Source organism: Rhipicephalus sanguineus, chromosome 2 (genome assembly GCF_013339695.2).
Source record: "Rhipicephalus sanguineus isolate Rsan-2018 chromosome 2, BIME_Rsan_1.4, whole genome shotgun sequence".
Taxonomy (NCBI): Eukaryota; Metazoa; Arthropoda; class Arachnida; order Ixodida; family Ixodidae; genus Rhipicephalus; species Rhipicephalus sanguineus.
Genome location: NC_051177.1, coordinates 196392040 through 196419199, shown reverse-complemented (window position 1 = coordinate 196419199; position 27160 = coordinate 196392040). Strand labels below are relative to the sequence as shown.

At 45.8% G+C, this 27160-nt stretch overlaps 1 protein-coding gene across 1 annotated transcript; it reads left to right on the top strand.

The window, feature by feature from the left end:
* Positions 1-1239: 1239 nt before the first annotated feature.
* On the top strand, positions 1240-27160 carry LOC119383961 (protein SPT2 homolog; the record flags this gene model as incomplete). The annotated part of the gene is given in 8 exon segments (XM_037652241.2): positions 1240-1515; positions 6303-6575; positions 12082-12357; positions 16942-17322; positions 19004-19154; positions 20120-20258; positions 21583-21654; positions 25659-27160. Coding segments are annotated over 8 exon segments (1683 nt in total), but the record flags the coding sequence as incomplete, so codon positions are not given.

Here is a 27160-nt window from a genome sequence, read left to right as displayed (position 1 = left end):
TGCAATATGATTTATAGTAAATGTTAGCCTGAGAACAGTCAGCAATGTAGCTTGCATTGGAACCTGCATCAGCCTTGTTAACAGAGCTTTGGTGAGAATGGGGAGCCTGGTGTCAGTGACGCAACGTCACTAAGTGCCAGTAACACAGCACTGCAAGTCACTGCAATTCGCGACCAGACAGTGTCATTAGTAGAACTGGTGAAAAATAACAACATACATTGCATACAGAGGAAAGTATTGGACTACTAAGCTTGAATATGGTGAAGCGTTCAAGGAGACTTGGGTGTACTGTTGAAAGAATTGCACAGCATAGAATCAAAACTGCTTGCAAAGTTACGGGTAGCTAAGGCTGTGGCAAAAGCATGTAATTTTGAAGGGCATGAGGGCTCCCAGCTTTGCTGTCCTTGACAAATGCTGCTGACAAAAGCTGCTTAATAAGGCAAAATCCTTAAATGCCTCATCAAATGCGAAAATTGACTATTGGCGGTGTTAGCGACCCGTGGCGCCGGTGTCAGCACAAGTGGTGCAAAAAAAACATCATCACATTATGCCATCGCCATATGACGTAATCATGATGTCACAAATCGCCAAAATGTGTGTCAGCGTGAAATCATAGCTTGGTCAGAGGTGTACTGATCACGGAGGCAGTGCAAAACAAACCAAGTGAAGTGCAGAAAGCTTTCACAGGAGGGCGGGGGAGGATCAATACATCAACTGAGAAGGAAAAGAAGAGGGCTTTCGCCTTCGAGCCTTCTTAGGCGTATGCATGTGGGACCCTGTGAGTTTATTATTGACGATTGATGAGTGTCTATGAAGGATCTCTTGATACACTGGAGCGAGTTTTTCAGTTGAGAATAGTTTTGCAAACCACTAACTAATTAATTGCTATCCTGAATAATTTTTTTCCCCAACTTGTACATCCTTTCATTTCTATGGGCAGAAATGATGGGGACGAAATTGTCCTAATGTTTGTTGATGCGGATGATGTTGAGGCTTTGTGAGATTTGTATCATGCGTTAAAGTGGAAAGTGGGACAAGTTGGTACGGAGTCACGATGTTAAACAGCGCATATGACAAGGGACCGTTTTCTCTTCATCATAAAAACTGTTATCAGTCTTGGTGGATGCGCAATGGCTGCTTTCCCTTTGCACTGCCCTCAATTACTGCGCATGGAATAAAGTGTCCCGGGCATGTGCAGTAGTGTATTTCAATGTGGGAACTTGCGTTTTTTCCCAGCAGAAGCAGGAACCGCCAGAACGCAAGCCGCGCAAGCGCAAGTATGAGCTGTACACTGGTGAGCAGTCGGACGAGGAGAAGAAGAAGAAGCCGCCACCGCTCAAGCCGGCACCTCGGCCACCTCCCATCGTGGACTACCACACTCTGCTTCAGCTGGCCAACACGAAACAGCACGAGCCTGTGGTCATCGAGCGGCTCGCGCCCACTCGGACGGAGGAGTCGCGGCCACTCACCAAGCAGGAGAAGGAGCGGCGCCTTGAGGAGGAGCTGCACCGAAAGGTGGGTGAACGACCAACTTCTGGGCTGTATAGTCCATGCCCGATCAAGGGTACTGCCATCAAGACCAATCGAAATTCAGAAATACTGAACCTGACAGAAAAAAAATGACTAAGGCCCGTATTCACAAACCAGCCCGATCCTTATCCCGCGTTTTCGTTATTGGTTTTGTGCCTTTAGTGCGCTTGATAAACAAAGTAGGCCTGTATTCATAAGCTGACCTTGTAATTATCTTTTACCTGTTATCATTTTTGTGCCCTTGTAACGCATGCAGAGAGTACAGAAACTTAAAGGAAACATGAGATAAGGATAAGGTTAGTTTGTGAATACAGGTCTTCGTTCACAAGTGGCGAAATCGCACAGTGTGCAGTACTTCATCCGAAATTTCAGTCAAACGGCATGCAATAATGGTGTGCAGTAAAAAAAAAAAAGGGAAAAGAGACGGCAGGTGCCGACTTCAAATCAAGGTTCATTTGGTAGCACGTATGTGGCATCACTGTGTTATCTGGATAATCTCACAAAAGCCAAACTGAAAAATGAACAAAATAATAAAAACCATGAAAAAAAACTACCACTCTAAATTGTAGCATTGTATAGCACAGGCACACTTTTTAGAAGTTAGCGGTGAGGAAGGTGGGATAGATTTCAGTTTTTGCATATTGTGTCTCCCTTTTCATCCTAGTCTAGTTTCATGTTGTTTCATGTTTTAGCCTCCACTGTTGGCGTGAGTGTTGTGTGCTCACCACATCACGATGCATGCACTGGTCTGAGTAGAAATGATAGTGTGCGATAAAATAAGCCGAGCACTAACAGACACTGACAATTTTCCTGGTATTTCGTCCATGTCGTCTTGTGCAGTACTATGCATACAGGTGCAATGCTCAACATTGAGGAACACTGCCGAATGAGTTGTGCTGCGACACTAGCGTTGCAGCGCATTTTTTTCCTGCGAACGTGCACAAAATTGTACAAGTGAGAGTGCCTTTGCACGCATTGAGCTCTGCTTCCATACCACTTCTGCAGCAGCATAGTCACTTTATTCAACATAGTGCAGGTGCAAGTTTTCCATTGCCTGACGTAATGAACCTGAATGATAGTGAGCGAGCCGCAGTATGCTAGACGGGACGTAGAAAAAAGGGCGGATTTACTTTGTATTAGATGAATGATGCATATCGAGACGTGTACTCTCTAGCGAAAAGAAAAAAAAATGTTGATTGAGATTTTGTTGTTTTCAATTCTTTAAATGTCTGTAGGATGAGTCAGGCTGATGCATCTGAGCAGTGAAAGGCAGCTCACGCTAAACGCTGCAACTATATGTCTTACACGACTGCAGATGGAGTAGTCTTTCACTTAACAAGCCCTGACAAGGAGTCAATATATCATGCACATTATTGCTGGGAGTGATTTGTAGAAACACAAGAGCATTTTATGCCAAAGTTACTCAGGTTCGCTAACCTCAGTTACGATGAATTGAGGTTGACCACCTCAGTTAAGGGAGCTAACAAAATGGCAGCACCGACGACGGTGGTCAAAGACAGCATGGCTCCAACGGAGGCATCAATGTCTTCCCAAAACTGCGTTGACTGTTCTCTCTCAACAAAAGAGCTGCTGATACGCAAAGCAGTCCAGCAAAACAAACAACGCACGTCTCAACACCAAACACAGTGATGTTGAACGTAACAAGCACCGGACTGTCTTGGCTTTCACACCGACTGCAAGCTTACTTCGCCCATCGTCGTGAGACCAGCCTCAACTCATGCCAGATATTGTCAAAGAACTTGAAGCAATATGCTTGGAAACTTTGTATGCAAATGGGAAAGAGTTACTTTAAAGAAAATACATTTCATTTGCAGGTATGCTTTTGAAAAGCAGCTGAATCTTTTTATTTTTATTCGTGAAGCTGGGTATCACTGACCTGCTTCACAGCCCAATAATGAGGACAGCTTTTCCCACATCACGGGTTCCAACTACAGTTGGCAGCATTGTGCCCGTGTAACTAGGTTCTTATTCTCACTGTCTAGCGTGCATTGAGCCATGGCACCTAATAGAAGCAGATTTCCCATGGATGGCTTCACCTGGTGTCGTAGCCGTGCACTACTACTGAAAAAGGGGCTGTAGTGTTCTTGTTACCAGGGGCTGTGCTAGTCAACTTGTTGGTAGTATTCCCGTTTTTACTTTTTCAAGGCACTCTCTTTGTTTGCACTCCAAGTACAGTAGAACCCCGCTGTTACGTTCCCGGGTGCTGCATTTCCTGGCCGTTACGTTGTTTACGGCCGGCCCCGGCATGGCTCCCATAGGATTCAATGCATTGGGAACCCCGCTGTTACGTTGCAACTGTGGTACCATTCCTGCATTGTACGTTGCGAACCAGCCCTCCGAGACGGCCCAGGAGGCCACGTTGATTTTTCCCGTGGCTTGACTTGTTCCGCTTGGTTGCTTGACAATCGAATCGGCCGTCCGAAGCGGTGAGGGCGACGTCTGTGATTGATGCCTTTTTAAGTCTCGCCACCAGAAACGCGACCTCAGAGATATGTATTTTTCCTCTCAACATGACGTCTATGACATGTTTGGGTGCTAAAAGTTGGTTTTGATGCACTCAATAGCATCGCTTATAGTGATTACGCTTCCGTTGACGATGCTGTTGTCACCTCCGCAATATTGTCCGTCGACGATATTGTTGCTGAGTATGCCGATGTACGTGTCAGTGATCACGAAGTTAAGGTGGAGCAGGTGCCGGAACAGTTGTCAGAGTACCGGCTTCGTCGACCGTAACAGCACTGGATTTGTACTGGAGATTTGTGCCGTGACGCTGCCGAAAATCACATGCTGCAGGTGCTTGAGAGACGCCTTGTGCTGATCGGGTGTGAGAAAATGCGCCAGGCAATGTTGCACAATTTTTTCAAGCGAGAGGTCTGACATAAAGTTGTGTGCTTCTCTCCACTACTCTAATTTCTCATTTTTTCCTGTTTCTTGGCTCTTACATTCTTTTTATACGGTACCGTAAAAAAACGTATCAGCGGGGTTCCACTGTATATTGGATGTACCATACTCATTTTACGGTTTTGTTCGTAATAGTTGTGAGATCACCTAATAGTCGTACTGGTAAATGGGATATTCTGCAGAGCCCCTTGAAACAGCATTTCCACTGCAGAATGCAAGTAGTATAGCTGAGTTCCGAAGGGCAGGTGTCTAGGTGTAGATATCTGTTTTGCTTTGAGCATGTAACTAACTGTCATCTATAGCCATTCTCTTAAAGGGCCCCTCACCAGGTTTCACAATTTTGAGCTAACGAGCGCAATGCATACAATGGGCGTTCACGATCACGTCTGCCAAAATTTGCAACGCCACGCGCCGCGGAAATGGGTCAAATTTCAAGGTGAATGCTGCTTGCCCTTCCTCTCGCGGGCGCGCGCTTTAGAGAATGAGGGGATGACGTACATGAGAAAATGGCCCTATGTAGATGGTAGTGCTGTGACGTCACTCCTCTACGTAGACGACTGTGCTCTGACGTCGCCAACAGTAGCACGTGAACACTGCGATAATTATTTGACACGACATGTGTAGTTTGTGTAATTCGTTGCTTGAATAGATTAATAAAACTTGAGATAAATAATGAGACACACAAAGAAAATGTGCGCGTCTTTTTCATTTTTTTTTTTCGTGAATTGCAGCGAGATGCGGGGCTAATGGACCTCCCTTTCGCATGCGTTCGTGTCCCCGCGGTTAGCGCATCGAGCAGACGCCAGCCCTGGAAACCAAAGTAGTGTTCTGGCGCGTTCGAGCACTCATTATGCTCGTTTATTCTACCACGTCCAAGTAAACGTTAATGCGGCACTGGGTCATGATACTGCCACTCTCGTGCCCGTACAAATGTCTCAATGTTCATGCCCGTCCCGCAGAAACAGGCAGTACACACCAGAGAACGCCGACAAAACGCCCATGGCCGCTAAATTAAAGAAAGTTAGCGGCCATGCAACGCCGCTCGCGTGCTCAGGCTGGCTCGGGCACGTCATGCGCACGTGACCATGCATGTGCATGACGTATTCATGCGTATATGTCATGTGAAGAGGGCAGGGAAGGGATTTGGCTTGCTAAGGCTACACAGGGCGAGTGGCAAGGGTTTGAAACTCGCCTCCTCGCATCATGGTTTCGCGCCGTTACAAATTATTGTTTTTCTCAGCTCGTAATGAACCGACTTGAAAAATTCTTGCGGCATACTGCTCTTCATTCGGCATACAACAACTTCCAGCGTCTAGCTAAAATTTGCTATGTGGCCTTGTGAGGGGCCCTTTAAACAATGCTATTCGGGAACCATTGTGATCTGCTGGTGAGAGTCGCTGACAAAGAATCATTTCCAAGCTTCCAAGCTCACCTGGTATGCTTGAACTGTTTCGTGCTGGACCAGTAAACATTATTATTATTTTTTTGTTTGTTTGCTTCAGGTTCGGTTCGAGTTCAGGCACATTCCCAGAATATTGGTTCGGGTTCACTTCCAGCTAAAATATTTGTTCAGTTAATTTTCAGTTGGGGCACGATTTGACACCCTGGCTATTAGTGTTCTATGTTCTATAAAGTTTTAGTGAAATGGTTTTAGAATGCTTTAAGAAAATGTACTCTACTGTAGTAACTGATGCTTCGGGCATTGCTGCCACTCTACTCAATTCGTGATCATAATGACAAAGTTTAATTAAACTGGATGAACTTGTTTTTCATCTAATGACTCTCCATCGATCGTTCATTGAGACCTTGCTGGTAGGGTGACCCACTTGTGGAATGGCCCGTGTTCGCAGGGTGTCAAGTTGCCGTCAAAATTCCCACCTGCCAAGCGGAAAGAAGGGTCCGACAAAAAGCCGCCGCCAGCAGCAGTGAACGGAAAGCGTCCAGCGGCAGTGCCCGACAAGGCCCCCAAGTCCGAGCCCCAGAAGTCCGAGCGTGAGCGTCTCAAGGAGGAGCGGCAGCGGCTGATGGAGGAGGAAGAGCGGGAGCTGCAGGAGATGGAGCAGCGATTGGCTGAGCGACGCAAGGAGATCGCCCGTAAGCAGCGAGAACTCGAGGAGAAAGAGGTGGGAACAGTTTGGTACTCGATGTTTTGTTAATGTAAGGGCACCAAAGCAGTGAAAATCGATTAAACTGCCACGTTGGGGGGGACAAATTACAAAAGGGTGCGGGACTGCTTTCAGGTGTGCATTGCTTTGTAGAAATTAATGCAGCTCGCTGTTGCTGGGTTGATCACTGTGGGCACTGAGGAACCTCGCTGCAATCACGCACATATGATACAGCAAGCATAGCACCGTTGTAAGTTTATTGCACGATTTTATTAGGCGACAACACAAGCGTGCCAGGCCTTTATTTGCTGCTAATGCACGTGTCCAGTACAGCAAGTCGACTGCCATTGAAGACGTGGGCGGAGTAGACGACACGCTACATGCTACTGGCCGCAACAGTCGGCCCCACTTCGCTGTACTACTGCATTTCAGTGCCAGTTTTCACTCAGTAGCAGATCGCAGTACAGGTGCACATGCATGTAACACAGAAAGCCAATACGTGTGTGTCCGTCTGCTCTGTCGCTGCGTCAGTCGCTGTGTGTTCTGGACTCTGTAATAGGTTTGAAATTCTTCTTGGCATTGCCACTGCATTCGATCGGACAGTCATGCATGGGAGCTGGCATCGTCTATGCGCTTTGGATAAAAGAAAGTAAAGGTCTTGTAGTTGGGCAATACAGTAAAAGCTCGTTAATTTGACTCTCGTTAATTTGGAAAATCGGTTCATTCGGACACGTCATCTGGTCCCTGTAAATATACGCATCACTCTATGAGACTGGACACTCGTTATTTCGGACAGATTTGACCGCAAATTGGATAATTCGGCGACTTTCGGGCCGCTGGCGAGGCTCGAAAAGGAAAAAAGAACTATTCGGAACAAAAGTGAAGCTCAAACGCAGCATCGCCATGGACATCAATTATCGACTTGGCTTGACTTGAGACTGGTTGAACGCCTTTTCTTCGCGTGTGGGTTTGGCGGTGCCATTTTATTGCTTTGTTTCCGTTGGTGTGCTGCATCGCTGAATGCCGTTTTATCGAGGAATGATTCAGTATGGCTCCTTTAGCTTGATCGTTGCTGGTGCTTTTTTGTGTTGACGTCTCGTGTGAACGCACTCTCCACCAATGGCAACGCCGGCGAAGCGACCCAAGTACGAGGCCAAGGACTTCACCACCAAAGTAGAAATTTTGTGTGCCCTGAAAAATGGGCTCTCCCAACAAGAAGTTGCTCCTGTGCCATGACGTCGGCAAACAATACGACGTGAGTCTCCTGAGCGCAGTTAGCATTCTTGCGTATGTGTGGCAGAACACGCCTGCGCACGCCATTGCCAACTGTTTCAGGCACAGTGGCTTTGTTGTACCCGACTCCAGCGATGCCGCAGTGGCCGAAGTGTCGCCGAGCGTCGGGCAGGATTTCAGAAGTGTTATGCCTGATGCAGTGGCACTCGACGATTATATCGGCATTGATGATGGCGTTGCCACTGCCGGCTCTCTAACTGATGAGCACATCGTCAAGGAAGTGATGCATGGCGACAAATCCAAGAACGAAGAGCTTGAGGAGGCGCAGCGCCACACCATGAGCCACACAGGCCCCCTCTTACTGTGAAGGAAGTCGCGGAGGCCCTCGTCGTCCTTGAAGAATTTTGTTTTGGCACTGCAGACAGCGTGCAAGCTGCTGAGCACCTTGAAGGGCTCAGAAAAATTGTGTCCGCGCGTATTTCTGCTCAAAAACAGACAAGCATCCGCGATTACTTTGTAAAGTAAAGGTACGTTGAAAAAACACTTGCATTTATTGTGTTTATTTCGATCATTCGATAATTCGGACATTCGGTTAATTCGGACATTTTTTCCGGTCCCTAGAAATCCGAATTAACGAGCTTTTACTGTATTTGCTTTATGTGGCATTGCATCAATTTTTTTCTTGGTGGCCACGGCGGACTACAATTTAGTGCTTAGTTAGTCTGTGTTCCTGCCTTAACTGCTCGAGCTGTGCGGCTGCTGCAAATGTATTTGCATTGACCCTGCGCTGAAGTGTAGCTTTTATGGCAGAGGTGCAGTGAAGCAGCACTAGCCTAAGAGCCGAGGCAAGTGGGACAGTGTATGCCAAATTGTTGTGGAATGAGAGCACCCATCAGTTATCAGGACAAAGATCATCTGCTCTGCTTGGACTGAGAATTGCAAAAGAGGTGTGTGTGCCCACCACGTTTGTCTTTGTGCTTGCAGAATGGAACTAAGCATAGTGCAGCACAGCACAAACTGATCCCGTCGTGCCGTTTTAAAGGGGCCCTGCGGCACTTTTCGAAGTAATCATTGAATGATGTCACTAATGGAGTTTATTGCCTCATGAATTGACTGCTGCAAAATTTTTAGAATCTGTCAGGTACAAGTGGAGTTACGGGGATTTGTCGCACGCTTGAGTGCTTCCTCTCCTTTCGTACTAGGGAGCGCACTGAAAGCTACACAGGGTGGGAGGACAAAAGGGCAAGAAGCTGCGTCTGTTCGTCAGCACACATCATGACCTTGAGCACTTTCTTCTTTTTTTTTGTGCGTTTGAATGCACAGTTCACGTTCATTGTGACCATGAACGTGCTGCTGTAATTCTGTACAGTGAATTTTCGTTAATACAGTAAAAGCTCGTTAATTCGGATTTCTAGGGACCGGAAAAAATTTCCGAATTAACCGAATGTCCGAATTATCGAATGGTCGAAATAAACACAATAAATGCACGAGTTTTTTCAACATACCTTTACTTAACAAAGTAATCGCGGATGCTTGTCTGTTTTCGAGCAGAAATTCGCGCGGACACAATTTTTCTGAGCCCTTCAAGGTGCTCAGCAGCTCGCATTATGTCTGCAGTACCGCAGAAGTTTCACCCGTCATCCACGCTTTTCGGTTGGCACGGTAATCCACGGGAAGATTGTTGATGTTCTGAAAGCAGCGTGGCTTTTGAACCTTTCCGATAACGAGAAGCGGCAAGCGCTCTGTTCCCGTCACGTTGGCGGATAAAAGTACGGTTACTCGTTCCTTGCTTCTTGCCGCCGATTGAAGTATCCCCTTTCATCACTCTTCATCACTTCTTGTCGGGAGAGCCCATTATTCAGAGCACGCAAAAATTCTACTTTGGTGGTGAAGTCTTTGGCCTTCGCCGGCGTTGCCATCGGCGGAGAGTGCGGTCGCACGAGAAGTCAGCACAAAAGCACCAGCAACGATCAAGCTAAAGGAGCCGTACTGAAACGTTCCTCGATAAATCGGCGATCAACGATGCAGCACACCAACGGGAACAAAGCAACAAAACCCACACGCGAAAAAAAGTCTCAATCCAAGCCAAGTCGATAATTGATGTCCATGGCGATGCTGCGTTTGAGCTTCACTTTTGTTCCGAATAGTTCTTTTTTCGGTTTCGAGCCTCGCCAGCGGCCCGAAAGTCGCCGAATTATCCGATTTGCGGTCAAATCTGTCCGAAATAACGAGCGCCCAGTCTCATAGAGTGATGCGTATATTTACAGGGACCAGATGACGTGTCCGAATTAACCGATTTTCCGAATTAACGAGAGTCGAATTAACGAGCTTTTACTGTATGTGCCTGCCGGAAACTCGGCATAATACGCACTAAACGTTAGTACGCATTAACCACCAAGTACAAATTTGCATCACCTGACATGTGGCATCGCCGCCAACAAAGAAATAAATACAGTGCCGCAGCAAATATTGCCTGAAGTACCCACCACAGAGCCTTTTCTTTCTTTTTGCCAAGGTGCAGAAAAGATTCTGGCACTCTTGCACGACCGTCCAATAGCGCGCAGTGGCGATGCCAAGGAGCATTTCTAAACTATTACAAGATCTGGGATACGCAGCCCCTGACATAGCGATAGGACGGACAGTATCGGCTCCGTGCGATGCATGTGTATGCATCTGTACCTTGATCTGCTACTAAGCAAAAATTGACACAGTTTCACTGAAACGTGGTACGGCCACGTGGAGCCGATCGTCACCTCTGGCTAGTTGCGTGCAGCGCGTCGCCTACTCTGCTCACGCCGCCACTGCCGGGCCGCTTGCTGCACCATACGCGCGCATTTTCCGTAAAAGTGTAGTTTCTACCCACTCTACTAAAGACTGTGCATGGATGCGGTGAGCAGCTTGTTTGGTTGATGTGGCATTTACAAGCTTCCTGCAAGTGATGCGCACTTCACGATGCTCTAGCGGTCCTGGCAGTGGACAGAGGCACGTTTGGGTTTCCGCCTAATAAAATCATGCAGTATAGTTACAACAGCACTACTCTTGTTGTGCTGTATGCATGCGTTTAGTTTGATAACGTCAAGGCAGGAAGATCTCTCGGCGCCAGGGACCCGCAACATCGAGCTGCTTTCATTTGTACAAAGCGGTGTGCGCTTGAACACAGTCTTGCACACCGAGGCGGCAGCGATCGGTGGCCCAGCACATTTAGGTTGCTGCCTATTAAAAGCGTGCAGTAGGCTTAAAGCAGCGCTACGCCAGACGCGCGCCTGCGCGGATAGCTGAAGATGCTTATTGTGATAAGGTTGTCGCGATAAACCATACTGGCATTGTCAGTGGCCGCCCCCTCGACTTTGTTCTTTCCCAATGCTTACCCGCGAAGGCATTGCTGCACTCGCGCAGAAGTCTGAATAATCTATCGACCGATCTTCGCACTTCTCGAAAAGGCGGAAAACCTTTTGCAGCACATTGTGGTATCGGCAAGTTCAGCAGCACAGTAAACTTCTATAGCATGAAAAGTCACCGCGTTATGCACTAACCGGTACACATAGGACGAAGCACTATGGCTTAAGCGGTCAGCGAATGCATTAGACTATGAGACTCAGTTGGGGATTCATCGCAACTACATTTTAACCGTTAGTACATTTAAAGTGGGTACATATTAACAAGGTTTGACTGTACTGTGTGTAATTCTAGCACTATAGTGTGCAGCGCGGTCACGTTGTGGCATCCTGCGGTGGCCGTGGGCTTTGTGTTTATGACGCGGTCATTTTCGATTATGGTATCATTTGTCGAGAGAAAAATGAGCGATGTCTAGCCGACTTCGAAAATTAATTGTAAATTCCAGGCCGTGTGCCACGCTATAATATTTGGCTCATCCCTCCTTATGCGCCTCGACTACCGATCTTCAGTGCTTTCTGACCATGCTGAAAAAGCATTGCAGGTTCCCTTTAAGGGTGGACTTCACAACATTGCAGTGATGCACGGGAGGTTGATGCGAAACACTCCTGCAATTGTGGCTACCTTTAAACTTATGTAACCTGAAGCTTAAAAATTAACAAGACTCTTCGGGCAATATATCTGTGCTGCTACAGCTGTAAGAAATGTCGAACTTGCACTTCTGTCTAGAAATATCTGAGTAACAAAACATTGGAAGCGGGTCAAAAGCGTGCAGTCGTGGGATGCTACCAACACACCAAAACCTATACCACACTCAGTTACTGTACATGCTTTGTCTTATAACTTCAGGAAATGTGCTTGCTACATTCAATGAGAATTTATGCCAACGTCCTCTCAGGCGAGGGCGTCTGCTGCCAAGCGACCGCCAGAGAAGATGGCTGCACCGCCACGGAAACCCCCCAGCCAGCCTGCGCCACGCCTCAGTTCCAGTGGGGGTGAGAGGAGAGAGCGCGATGGGGCACCTCCTTCGGTCAAGAAGCCATCCGGGAGCAGCATGGCAGATGATCGCAGGCCAAAAGCCTCGTCCGAGACATCTTCGCACAATCGACCGTCGTCTTCATCTCTTTCCAAGAAGCCATCGTCATCGTCATCATCATCTAGAGACGCACTAAAGGTTCGGCTGCTACCCTCAATGTGCTTTGTGCTGTGCAGTAAGAACTAGGCCAAGCTGAAAATTGCTGCTTAAAACAGCAATTCTAATGGTGTCTCTCAGAAAAACATCCTCCTGCAATAATCGTTTTCAAATTATAGGGCACGAATGGAGGTATGATCAAATGCAAAGTTGCGAGGTCATGACTGTCCATGTGCAGCAGCGCCATACAATGGTTGCAGTATTGACTGGCCCACATCGCAGGCAAACGTGTGTTTGTGCAGAAACATGTTGGCAGAATTGGGCTGTATTATAGGATGTTTACTCTGAAAGATACTTTCAGTTTCATAGCACTGGACAAGAACAGGCAGTAGTAATAATGGTACTTTGATAATAAGACAGTAGACTTGGTACTGTGCAGAGGATTCTGTCAGTTGTAAATGCATGTCAGTGGATCTGGTGCTATTCACGTGAGATCTGTTGAACGTACCTTTGAATGTTATCGCCTCAGACTATGATTCATCTTTTTTCTTTACCTGTGGAATAGTTTACTCATTTTCAGCAAAGTCTGGTATTTCAGATTTCCGTTTGTTAGAACCCTGACAAAAACCTCGATTGGATCCTAATTATCTGTCAAGAGACTGTAAATTATTTTGAGACTGATTCATGCATAGTGTCCTTGCTTTCATACTTCACAGAATATCTATATTACCGTATCCACTCGAATGTAACACGAGTTTTTTTTTTCCTGATTTTTGCTACTTAAGGGGGGACGCGGCTTTCGTATCGCGCAAAACGGCAAAAAAAATCGATTTTTTGAAAATCACATTTTCAGTTTCTGTAGCCCTTTTTCTATCTGATTCCAAAATATCTTCACCGAAAACCACCTAGAAGTGCTTTAAAAAATTAGTTGCGCGGGCTGAGGTGTCGGAAATTATTGTGGAGATCGCAAAAAAACAGTGCTTTTCAAAAAATTCTTGCTCCGCAACGGTACAACCGGGCGCCGCCATTTTGAGCTCGCCGTAAAGAGCATTTCTTCGTTTTCAAATTCCCCGCCTCAGCTGGCTCCTCGCTTTAAAAACAAGCGCACAAAAAGCATATCTCTGAAGGTCGTTTCGAGGCCTCCGATTGGCCGCGTCCGCCATGTTGCTCCAGCACGCCTCGTCATTGGTCCGATGCTCGCTCCGAGAGGACAGCCGTCTGCTGCTTACGCGTCGCGATGTTACCTGATGTTACGACTGTCGAAAATCGCGCTACTTAGTGACGCGTTCACTCGTTCTGTATGCACGGGTCGCCGATAATTTAGAATATGATTACCCTGTAGTTTGACAGCTGCAAGCGGAAGCGCAGTCATCAGTGTACGATAGACGATAGCGTGCCGCGCTCGTCGCGAACATCGCAGATGCGCGTCTCGGGTAGTTCAGCTTGTCAGCACTTCGTACTCCGTGACGAATAACTTCGCGGGACTACTCTTTGTACTCGCGATCGAACATGACTTGCTTTGAAACATCGGGCACAGCGGCCACGCACACCGCGACCGAGCTTACTGCTCGGAGTCGTGGCTAGGCCTAACTCCGCTCACGGCGCTGGTTTACGAGACGAATCCGAACTTTGCGGGCAAGGACATCGCGCTAGCGGACAAGCCGCACTGTGCTTCGCACAAGCAACAAATCGCATCGTCCGCTGGCTCCTCGAAAGTGCGGATGGGCATTTTACGAATCGGCAGCGGACCTCCCGGCCAAGCTCGTCGCGCATTGACCGCTCGGAACAGCGGCTAGCAATTTCGCGCGTCGGCGCCGCAAAATGCGAGACCAAGCACGTTATGCGCGCCGATTTTTCGTCGCCGCGGCTGAGCACTGCGTATTGTCGCCGAATGCCGCCAGCCAGCATATCGTGCGCCGACTTCCCGGACCCCGCGGCCGAGTACATCGGCTTGAAAGAAAGCGCTGGTGACGCAATTTAGGCACGCTTGGATTCGTGCTTGGTATCGCCGCTAGCTCTGATGAATCTTCTAAAATAACGAATGCCTCGCAAATTACCGTTTCCGCGACCGAGTGGATGATGAAACGCATCACAGGCGAGGTTTGCAAATGAGCGTGGCGTGTGTGAAGCAGGGAGTTGAATTTATATCTGATCAACTCGCGTTATTGAATAAACTGCTCAGATATTTGATCCCAGAAATGTTTGCAATAACTGTGCCAATTTTCATCAAAACCTACCAAGGAATAAGAAATTTGGCACTGAATGCCACGTCCCCCACCTTAATTTTATTTAGAAGGCCACTGGAAAGAATGATTTCCGGTACGCATCCATTGTTTGTAATGGAGACAGTGATACTTTCCTCACTCTTTCTGAAGAAAGAACGTACAGATTTATTCGACTGGCTAAAGAAGACTGTATAAATCATGTCAAAGAGAGGATGGGTACAGCTCTCCAACACGTGTCAAGAAGCAAGAAGGATCGACTAGGAGGATGGGGCAGCCTGACTCAAGACCTGATTAAAAGACTGACTGGTTGTTATGGCATGGCTATCCGTGACAACATTGGCCTGACGCAGGACTTGATCAAAAGGCTCACCAGCTATTATGGCCTAGCACTGTGAAGCAACACGGACATCAAAGACATGAAGAAAGCAGTGATGGCCACCTTTCATAATGTTTCATCGACAGATGCAGAACCTCATCACGAGCTCTGCCCTTCCGGTGCCCGCAGCTGGTGCAGGCACCGTGCAGCAGAGGCAGAGGGGAAGCCACAACCTCCACACACGTATAACCTGCCCAACAAAGTTGTTGAAGCATTGCGGCCAGTGTACCAACGCCTGTCTGACCCTCAACTGCAGGCTCGTTGCAGTGGCAACAAGACACAAAATGCCGCTGAAAGCCTTCACTCGGTGATTTGGTCACTAATTTCTAAGCAGCAGCATGCCTCCCACTTCACTGTGGAAGTAGCAGTCCATGAGGCAGTTGCGAGGTACAATGCAGGCAACTTTCAAGCTTACGCCAAGATTTGTGCTGCAATGGGTATGCAACCTGGGGCCCTTACCCTCCACAGGGCTGCTAAAAAGACGCTCAGCGAGCAAGGAAGTCATCGCACATGCATGAAGTGAAAGGGCAGAGACGCAAAAGGTTGCCTCTACACAAGGACACCAAGGACTACAGTGCTGGTGCGTTCTAACAAATGCAAACAACTTCGAAAACTTTGATAGGCTTTTTCTCACAAGTGTGTTTTGGACATTGTGCATTGCTCGTGGAAAGAGTAGCACGGGAATGGCTGGACCGATTTTGATTCTGTTTCTTTTTCCTGAATCCCTGAACACTGCTTGTGGGTATGACATTCTTCAATTTCTTGTTTATGGCCCAGTTTTTTTTCTAGATCATGATTTGTCCGTGACACTGTTTCTGACAATGTGTGTCAGCAGCCATGATGATCTCTAAAAAAAAGAAGAGAATTTACTAAACAATTCTGAGTGTCATACCTTGTAGTCTTCTTTTGAGTAAAGATCAACACCATTTGCAGCTTCCTGGCATGTTTTGTTACAGCGCTAGGCTTTCCACGAGCAGACCATATAATTGGACCATGTAGCATGATGTAACTTGAGAACTACTCAAGGTATCATGATGAAACTGCATATTTCCCTATACGAGACACTTATTAGTATGCATGCCAAATTTCATTGCTCTAGGTCAACAAACAAAAAAGTTTTTTTTCAATGCCACCTCCCCCCTTAAAGTCGACCCTCACGTTTAGTCTAATACCGAAATAGCTATTTTTCTTCCTAGACGCCATGAAAGGTCACCCCTCGCGTTACAATCGAGTAAATACGGTACATGTTTCTGGATACGAGTGCATTTTTTCCCGTTATGGTGGGCTCCATGAAAACTGTATCTGAGGAATGCTACTGTGTTTTGAAACAACCTGAGACTGAAACGGAAAGTCTCAAGAACATGTAGTGAGCCGCAAAGTCGAAAATGTGAAGAAAAGCACTTTGAGATGCATAGTGCTATGCTGTCATCCCCGTGCCAGGGCTCTGGTGCCAAGTGAAAGAAATGGAACACTGACCTCTGTTTTTGTCTTCTAATAATCCACCAATTACCACAACATTAACAAAAATGTGGTTTTGAAGGAATGTCTTGTCAGCTTCAACTGATTTAGTGTTTCCATTAGTGTCCTTTTAAAAGCCAAAATGCAACCGAAGCTTCAGGCATTGCCCCTCACCACTGAAGTATGCTAACCCTCGAGTGGTGTTCACGAACAATCACTTTCTGGGATGTGATCTCTTTCATGATATTTTCTGTGGCTTAGCTGTGGGCACGTGCATGTTTGTGGACAAAAGTGGATGATGCTTCTGGTGCTGAGCTGCGTGAAAACTCCCAGAAGTTATCCTGTCACTGAAGGGAATTGCTCAAATTACCACCATAGTGTGTCACATGTTCGCAGTGCTCGAAGTAAAATGGTTTCATTGTAAATTGACCAATGATTGCCTTTTTAAGAAGGAAACCAAACTTGTGGGGAGTTTGAAGTGTCTAGAAATCAGAGCTTGACAATTTTGCAGAGATATCCAACGACACAAAGTGACAAGAGCCGTTGCCCGTCGTCGTTACTTTGCAGAATGGCAGCCGAGCACCGGATGCCCGCTCTTCCATCTCCAAGAAGCCCGTCTCATCGTCCAAGTCGAGAGTCGAAGACGAGGAGGAGGACGGGGACACCTTCTACGCATACTCGCACAAGCCCAAGGCCCCGCTGCCCAAGGGCTCCTCCTCTTCGTCGGCGTCGTCGTCGCAGTTGCCCAAGAAGTCGTCGTCGTCTTCCGGCTCGGCAGATGTCAAACGCAGTTCCTCGGGCTCCGCCTCCTCCCACAGCCACAAGTCATCATCGCACAGCAGGGACGAGAGTCGCACGTCCACGTCCACACACAAGTCGGCCGTTCCGAGCCGTGCTCGAGAGGAAGTGCGCCGGAAAGGGGACGAGAAGCCAGCAACTAACTCACGGGTGAGCACCGCAGTTTCTTTTGTGAAGCTTTCTTCGGGCACCTCTCCAAGTTTTCGTGAACATGGCTGCTTGCTATCTTGCCAAATAGGTCACACAGTGGCCGGTCTAGCCTCACTATCCATGGGGATGGCAGGTCATACCTTACTTCCATTCAGCCAAGTGACTTGTGGGTGCACAACTCTCGTCTTTTGTTCACTTCCGGTATCTATCGCGGGTCTCTTAAGGTTTTCTTCTCCCACTCTGCACTTGACTGTGTTTCGGTTGTAGCCAAGCTAAGGAAGGACCTGAGTCAAGTTTGGCTGTAAACGATCCTTGACATTGTGTGCATACCCCTTTATGGAATGTGGGTGGAAGAGGCTGAGCAAGAGACACGTCGTGTGCGTACGGGTGTTGGGTGAAACACGGTGACATGAAGGAGCATCGTTTGTATAGACATCAACGGGGCATGTTGCATCTGCTGCAACTTTTCCGTATTTGTTCTGCTAAAAAGGTACCACTTGGGAGGTACCAATTTTGGAGTGGGTGCTGATCCAACGACTAAGTGAATGCAAATTGAAATGATAAAAGAATCATTTCCCATCGGCAGTGTATTGATTTCTCATCATTGCCACGTGCTTTGATGGAATCGTAGTAGAAAGAAACGTGGCATCGGCAAGCACTGGCTGCTGTGGTGAGCCATTCCAGAAATATTTCATCATTCAGATTCAGAAGCGCGGCTGAAAGCACTCGTTAGCCTTATACTTTCATAAGCAAGAATAATTTCTAGCAAGAATATACTTTCATAAGCAAGAACTCTAATTTCAATTTGGGCACACTAGTGTCTCTTGTACCCATTTTTCTCTTACATCAGTGTCTCTTTAATAGGGTTCAACTGTAAATGGCACCACCACACGATTACAAATACCACACGATGCAGTAACTGCCACAAAGTGATGCTTTTATCGAAGACGCTGTCCATTAATGGTTTCAAGCAAGCATGTGAAGCATCGAGTGGTTTTGAAGCAGAACAATAGTGTAAATGATAAACTTATCCCTATGTCGTCTAGTGAACTATGCTTCTAGCACGTATGTCTCCTGCATCGAACCAGAACTTCGGAAGTTTTTTTTTTCCACTCATGTTAACAAGGAACTAGCTTTGAAACTTAGATAAGGTTCTTCTCAAAGTTTTTAGATAGGTAGACAATTGTTTAGCTCTTCTAAAGAAAGCAAGATTTGAGAAGTATTGCATTTTCTTTTTTTTTCCTCACCAGAACTTTGTCAAAACAGTGGCACAAAAGCTATTTAGGTAATTCACAGGAGAAGACATGTGCGTTTCAACAGAAGTAAAAAAGAAAAAAAAATAACAAAAAGTTTGTTGCATCTTGAATTTAATTTTATCAATAATCGTGTAATATCGAGGTTCAACAGTGTCGTACAAGCTTGGTACATGGTTAATAGACAAATATTCACACCACTTGAGAGGTAACACAGTTTTATATCATCCCGTGCTCCACTATCTATTGTTAAGTGGCCCTTCACAGGATTTTCATCTCCGCCTTCACCATTACTGCAGTTTTGTGAATGGTGATGATGGGAGTACATATGTATTTGCATTTCTTGCAAGGTAACGATGCGTAATGAGGAAGTTTTCAGCATTGCTTAGATTGTGTACAATGTGTGTTTTTCCTTGTGTTTCCTGAAGCTGAGTGAGGAGGAGCTGGCCAGGCGCAAGGAGCAGGCGCTGCGCATCAAGCGGCAGCTGGAGGAGAAGCGCAAGGAGTCGACGCAGCCTGCACCCAAGCCCAAGAAGCTGGAGGAGCAGTACGAGGATCTCTACCGGAGGCTGCAGGGAGGTCAGTGCTTTTGCCCGCTGCCTTGGCATAAGCTTGTTGGCAGCATCTCTTGAATAGTACCTTGCTAACCTGAACTCCCAAATCTCGAGAAATTGGCTCAGCCAAACCATTTTCACCAAACCACCGAACTATTTCCCATGGGTGTCTTGTATTCTTTGCCCATTAACTCAAAGTATCTCAAACTAAATTTCCGATTTTACCAACTTTGTTATATTGAGGCGTAACTGTACTCTGTACTGTTCAATGGGATTAAGTCATTCTTATTTCCTAACACGCATACGAGAAAGTGACACCATTGTGTGACACGGTGTCAGCCTGCTTTGACACAAAACAAAGTTCTTTTTCACTCAGGGAATCTAGCAAATGGACTCGGGGAAAACATGGATAACTCGGGGAATTTAGAAATGTCGAGTTGGTAGACACCCTGCTTTGGCGCTACAATTACTTGCACCCTCTGAGGACTTTTGCGTACACCAAGAATATATCTATTTGTACACTCAAACCTCGCTATAACGAACATGGATATAATGAAATATCGGTTATAACAAAGTAATTGAAGCATAGTCTTGCAATAGATAGTGTTAGGAATATACGTTTATCACGAATTTTCAGATATAATGAACTTATTCTCGTGTAAGATGTAACTTTGTTATGAGGTTTGAGTGTACTTGGTGATCCGTTGGTGCTTTTAATGCTAAAATTCTTAATATAATAGTCTGTGAATATCCTTTTACAGTAATTGTAAGAACAGCTAATAAATGTTCAAGAACTATTCAAAAAGCATGCAGATATTTGATGTAATTCTGGTCCCATCAATTCGGTCTCAAAAATCCCTTTTCACACACCCATAGTGCAAATGCAGTAATGTGTTGGGCTCAGTTTCTTCATTATAGGGTGGGGGTCGTTCACCATGTATGTGTGCCATAGCATGCCTCTGCTAACGAAGTGCCTGCTGTGTTGTGCAGTCCAATACATAGAGTCCGAGGAAGAGGACGACGAGTACGAAGACGAGGAGGACGAAATGGACGACTTCATTGATGACACACCGCAAGATATCGACTACTCCAAGCACATCCGTGAGATCTTTGGCTACGACAAGAACATGTGAGCGTGCTGTCTTTCTTCTTTAACCCAAAGTCATGCATTGATTTGGTTCAATCAAACAAAACCAGTGCCAAACCGGTGTTGTTGGAAAAAGGTGGTACTCGCACCTTTGTAGTATTATTCATGAGAAACTTCTGAGAAAAGAAAATTGGATCAAGGATCGATGTTGCAATTGTGGCATAGTGTGCAAGACCTGCCAATAGTGTCTGGTCATGGATACAGCCACAATACTATTCACTCATGTAATGAGGACCCTATCTGCCACACGAGGGTTATGCCTCCGATGCCAACAGTGGCGATGGTGCGGATTTCTATAGTTCCTGTTCGATGGGGCTGCTGTGAATTAGTAATCACAGCTGCCGATGGTGATGTCATGATTTTGCAAGTTGCAAATGTGTACAGTATTTCAGAATAAAAATTATTTTGAGGTGGTGTTAAACCCAGAGAAAGCATTAATTTTTCTTTCATTTTCTTGGAAGTACTGTAATTGGTCTTCTGAAATATTTTTACATGAAAATATGACTGGCTTTTCATTTACGATTTCTTCAAGTTTGCATTATTTAGAAGAAATTGTTGAAGTTTGTAGCAATGAGATTTAATTTAGTTAGCTCGAAATTCTAATTCAGGTGGATGTTAATTAAGAAATTACAGGTGATCAGAATTAGCCTGAAGGCCCTCTCTAAGCATGTATCTCATAACCAACAATGCAATCCAATGTAATCGAAGCAAATGTAAACACCACTATGTAGCAGTGCTCATAATTTAAGGTGGAGGGGGAGGAAAGAAAGAATGGAAAGGGAACAACTTTTCCATTTGTGCTGCAATTTCAAGTGCATGACAAAGCATCAAGTTCTTCAAGTAGAATTAAACTAAATTAATATGTGGTATTACACCTACAATGAAAGTGAGGGCATGAATAGTACATGCAACACTAATGCTATTCCTGTGTTAATTTTGACGGTGGCTCCTTGCACATTGACCTGTCATCGTCAAAAAATTTAAGTGGTTGCAAGCGTCCTTGATATATGGTTCGATTCTCAGGTATGTGCATCTGCTTTGTCTACGCGTTTTTCATGTGTGCTGCCTTTGAAAAGTGCTATTTCCTTGCAGATATTTGCGACTTAACATTATGACTGGTCTGTACTTTAATGTAACCCTGTATGGTAAATGCAGTTTCAGACCAGTTCTTTGATGGATGATAAAGTGTGTCCATTGTGTGATTAGATGCGGTACTTTAAGTGGATCCCAGGCTTTCTGCTTGTTCTCATTCTTGGATTGACTTCAGGCACTGTTAAATATACATGCTGTCATGGTTGTTTTGCAGGTTTGAAGATGATGACGATGACGAAGCCATGGAGTCAAGCTACGCACAACAGATGAAGGAGGAAGTACGAAGGTGAGTGCATTGTGGGAAGCATGCAGCTAGAAAAAGCAGGCCAGGTGGTTAAGAAACCTCGGAGGTTAAATGAGTGAGTTAAGCCTGTGACAAGGGCTATTGACTCTCTGGAAGATACAGGCCACCGATAGTTGATAGATAGTATCAAATATTGATGAGTACTAGTGAAACTCTTATCACTGCTTGGAAGTGAGGACAGAATCTGTTAAAGTGTCTGGCAACACCGTGAAAAGTCATGAATCAAGCAAGACAAAGCGGGAAAAACTACTCTTTTTTGACCCACCCATCCTTATGACTCGCACTCCGCACACTTTCATTCTTTTTTGGTATAGATTCTCGGAGACTATCTTTCGTAGCACATCAAGAGCCCCAATAATGTGATCAAACCAGAATCCTTTGTGTTTTGAGCGTCCCTTATTTTAGTACAATCGTTAGTGGATACTGGTGGCTGCTCGGCAAGTTTGTGTGATGTCAAGCCAACATTGGTTGAACAGAGCCGTGACAAGCCGCAGTAAATCCAATCTGGCAGTGTACTGTCAACATACACCGCAACGATGACTGTGACTGTGCATGTGTGAATTTTCAGTGTCTGTTTATAATACTCGTGTGTTCCTTCAGTTCTTGCATAGTGCGAGATATGGTGTATGACAATGTTACTAGGTGCTTGTGTCATTTGAGGTGAACATTTCTGGATATTGCTGCAGCAGCCTCGTAATGTCAACATGCATATTGCTGGGCAACATGACCAGATAATTAAGAATGTGCTTTCCCTCAGCGTCATTGTGAAGGAGGTGAAAACAGGCCACAATACTGTACTTACAGTGTCAAGTTAGAAGTTCCGCTAATTTGGTTTAGGGAAGTCACTGCGGCATGTGTTACTATCAACGGCAATGAGTGACACTTCTGAATGTCCAGCTGTAATTTTCGCCTTCCAACACGATCACACTGGTGTGATCAGAAATGCAAAACATCACTTTAAAGCCGTCCTTGGGTGCTGCCTCATCGCAGAAATTGATCACAAGGATGGCAATTTGTGGATGGGTCTGTGGGATGTCATCCACTTCATACTTTACGACCGGGTCACGCCTGTTACAGTAGCCAACTGCTTTGTGAAGTGCAGCTTGTTCAGGAGTCCTGCAGAGTTGCCCTCAGAGCTGTAAAATTCGGAAATTGATCATTGGAACCGGCTTGATGCGGGGTACGCTGCACATGGTTTTCTTACTGTGGACAACATTCTTGCAAATTGTGCACTTCTGGTGCATGCGAAGTCAAGAACATTGTCAGTGAAGCCATGTCTGAGAGCACAGATATCCGCGGTGATGAAGGCAACAACATTGAAAAAAGCAATGATGAGCGGCCACCATTGGCAGCTTAACCCATACATGCCCAATGTCCTACGTATAGGACGCTTCTTTGATGCACTTTAACATCGTTATTTCTTTAGCTGATGACTAGCGCCACCTACAGCATATCAAACAGGTCTCATTCTCAACGTGTGCAAGCCTAGACATTGCTTGCTTTTCATGCTGCCATGTGCCGACTGCTTTCTCCGGGCAAACGCCTGCTTTGTATGAAAGGCATCATGGAGAGGAAGAAGGGCAATGTCGGTGTGCACGTGAAATGTATCAAGGGTTACCACACCCACGCATAGCACCCCCAATGCCCAGTGTCCTATATGTATAGGACGGCTTGAAAAACAGTGTTGCGTTTACCTGGCAGTAAATAAAAAAACTTGTGCTTTCTTTTGAGGGTAGAAGTACACTTTTTGTGAAAGAAAATATTTGTTTTGTCATTTTTTCTGAGTTTGGGCATATATGGGTTAAGCGCCGTGCGCACTTGGCATGCTATGGGAGCGGACCAAGTCAGCGACGAAACGAACTTGCATCATTGTGGATTTGAGCGAGGTGTTGTTGGTGACCTGACCAAAAAGAAGAACCAGGACGTCGGCGATTTTTTTTTTTTGGCTGTACATAAACGGTTTTTTCCTGGGTGGTTCTTGCTTCTCTAAATGAGTTTGCCCCTGTGATTCTTGTTAATTTGTTGGCACACTGGTTTTCTGCATCCTGTCAGTGATACAAATTTCGGCTGATACAAATATTTCTCGTCTCATGCGGTTGTCTGATGTGGTAGAGAGAGGCTCTTCTGTCAGCAAGGAGTGCCTTCATGAGAATTGGTAGGAAGCATTGCTTATAGCACTGAGAGCAATGCTTGATGCTGTCCTGGTGGCAGGTGGCATAACTAAATTACATGTTACCGACTGGATGGCGAAGACAGTTGACAGTGTCTAGAGCGTCTGCAAAGAGCAGCCAAAAACAAGCAAGAAGGAGAGAAGGGAAACATCGGAATTGGAAGAGAAAAAATGGGGAGTGGCAGCTTGGCTAGAAAAGAAGCCCACTGAAGCGCATTGTGAGGCTTCTATTATTCAGGAAGAAACACCACATCGTCATACAAGTGCACTTCAGGGAGGGGGGCAAATGCAATAATTACGTCCCGTGTTCTGTGTACTTTTATCTGCTTCGTGGCCCATTTCTACAAAATGACAACTGTCACATTCGTCAGGGGATTTTAGCTGAAATGGTCATAGAGAACCTGCAAAAGTCAGGAACACTGAAATGTGCAATTTACTGGGCACCTTGGCTAAGTTGGAGAAACCGCTGACCACTTCCGAGACTGCATTTCTAGTGGAGACTGATGTGTATGGGTTGCGCAAAATGCAGGAAGGATGCCAGAAGTAGTATGCCAATGTTGCTGTAAAACAAGACATCTAAGTATACTTGATGACCTTAAAATGATCAGCAATTGATACTCATGTCCGAAGGACATTTGACTTCATTTCTTGGCGTGATAAAATTTTTCAGCTTGTGCAATTAATACCAGAGGTAGAAAAAAAAAACTATGTAACAGACTGCTGACTTATTTAGCAATGCTTTGATAATGGTAACAGTAGAATTATAACTCAAGTACACACCCACTTTCCATGTGTTTAAAGTAGAAAAACTAACAGTAATTATACATCAGCGCTCCTGAACAAAGAGGAAAGCTAGCACACACTAGAGCTGTAGCAACCCCCCCCCCCCTTTTTCCGAAATGTTTTAATTTTGCATGTGTATACATACACGCACACATACAAATGCATGCACAAACATACATTAAGGTTGGTCGAAGCTCACTCCCCCTCTAAAAGAATTTCTGGCTACACCCCTGCCAGTGTACAACCAATTTGACAAGAAAAACATGGTATCCTGGCAATAACAAGGATATGAAGCCAGCTACTTTCACCTTTGCAGAATATTACCACTAATGTTCACTGTCACTGTTGTACTGTAGAGCAGTTTATCTTTGTATGAATCATAGTATGGTTCATTGCACATTTGATTTCTGCTATTATGAAATGATACCCTAACAATTGCAAATGAAATGGTGATGCGTGCCTAGATGAACTATTTCATTAATTCCTGCAGTGGTCACGTGACACATGTGACAAGACTTGTTCCACTAGCTTAGCATGTCAATCAACTTATCTTTAGGATCATTTTTTGTTATTGAAGACTGAAAGCTGTGCATCATTGTCGCATGCTATGTAAGATCTGCAGGAACTATTGTCATCATCTTGGCTCTGACAATAGGCTTTTGTGAATACTTTTGGTCTAGAATAACTTGTTCCTTGGCGACTTAGTGCCTAAGTTTGGTAAGCATGTTATTTCTGGCGCAATGCTTGAGGCGTGAAAAAAGGAGAAGGAAAAGAGACAGACGAGTGCCAAACATGGTTTGCAGCCTCTGCTGTCAATAAACACTTGGTAGTTTGGCGTTATTAAGTACATTGTTAGCAAATTTGGATAATGTCGAATTAACAGCTTTAGTCTTTCCATCTTTGTTTTTAGCATTTTTCGAGCTTTGTAATTTACAGTAGGTTAGGTTGTGACGCTTGCCATCATCTGTTTACATCGGTAATGTTTGCCATGCCCAACATTTTTGTTGCTCATTGACGTCCACCATCTTTGCAGCGCGAGAATCGGACTCAAGGAGGACCTCGAGGACATGAGGCGCGAGGAGGAGGAACTGCGGCAGAAGCAGATGCGCAAGCTGCAGATGATGCGCAAGATGCACCGCAAGCTGTAGAAGAGCCCCACACTGGTGACACGCTGGACTCCGTGGCTAGACTAGAACCAAGGGACTGTGACCATCCCTCATAAGTGCTCACGTTGTGCTTGCCCGTGCAGTGGAAGGCCCCTTTGGGGCTGTCTCTGTGCTACTGTATTGACCGCTATTCGATGCTGTCGCATTCACGCTGCGCTTAATGCAGTCGCTTGCAGCCGAGTCCGCTTCTTGGCATCCTGTTGGGAGGTTCAAGCGAAATCTTTCCCAGAAAGCTTCACTTAAGAATGGTGCTGTTGATGCCAGCTGGAGCAGCAGTCACTACAATCTCCCACTGCAGCGAAAGTGGGCTTGCATTTGAAAAAGATGTGTTTCTGGGTGAAACCTGGAATTCTGTACTGAAGTTGACTTGTTTAATTTCAGCCTCACGGACTGATGCAACTGTCCAGGGGCATAGCGTGTTTGTCCGCATGTTGCCGAGTTGGCCCTCATGTCTGAAAGCCGTTATTGGCATAGTGCCTGTTATGCAATCACAATGCTCGCACGCATCTCCGGAGTTCCACTTTCTACGAGTGAGACCACTAACCGTCAAGGCATGTTCTGGGAGCGAACCCGAAATTGCTGGCTTGCACAGTACAGGAGCTCTGTACTGTGCAATTTTTATTTCAGCAGGCCCAAATAACAACCTCTAATCTGCAAACTGAGCTCTGGTGTTCTTGCTGCCCGCTGCCATTGGCTGTTCTTTTACTGTGGTTATAGGCTGTTCAAGTGTTCTGTCACTGCTCATTGATTGGCTCTGGCACCAGTGTGAGTTTCAGATGGTGCCCATCGCTGTTTGGCTGTAGACAGATATTGCTGCCTCTGTGCATGATTGACGTTCTTGGAATTAAATTCTTGAATAGCCAGCTGTACATTACACCTGATTGTGGTTACCATGCATTATTCGTTTCGGGATGTATATGTGGCAGCGGCATAAAAGCTTTGTCTCTTCTCTGTGAAGTTTCTTGCACTGCATGTTGCCTGTCTTCTGTGCTATCTGCACTTGCTACACTATTGTGCATTACAGCTTTGGGGTTGAGGGGGGTTTGTATACTTGTACATTGGCAACAAAGTTGAAGTAGGCTTTATTTAGTGTACCAATGTCTGCTGTCCTTTTGTGACATCCTTCATTGTCAACATTGTGCGCTGTGGCAACGCAAATTGTTGAGGAGGCTGATGTCTCGGGCCTCATGGATGTTGGGCGCTGCTGTAACGTGTACTATACATAGTGTGATGAGAAAGCTGGGCTTTGCAATCTGTAAAGTCTGTGTTTGTGTGAGTGTTGATAGGAGGCTGCAATCAACCCTCAGGGTGTCATATTGAATGCCCTGTGGGTTTCAGAAAAAAAAAATTAATAAAATATTTTTGACAA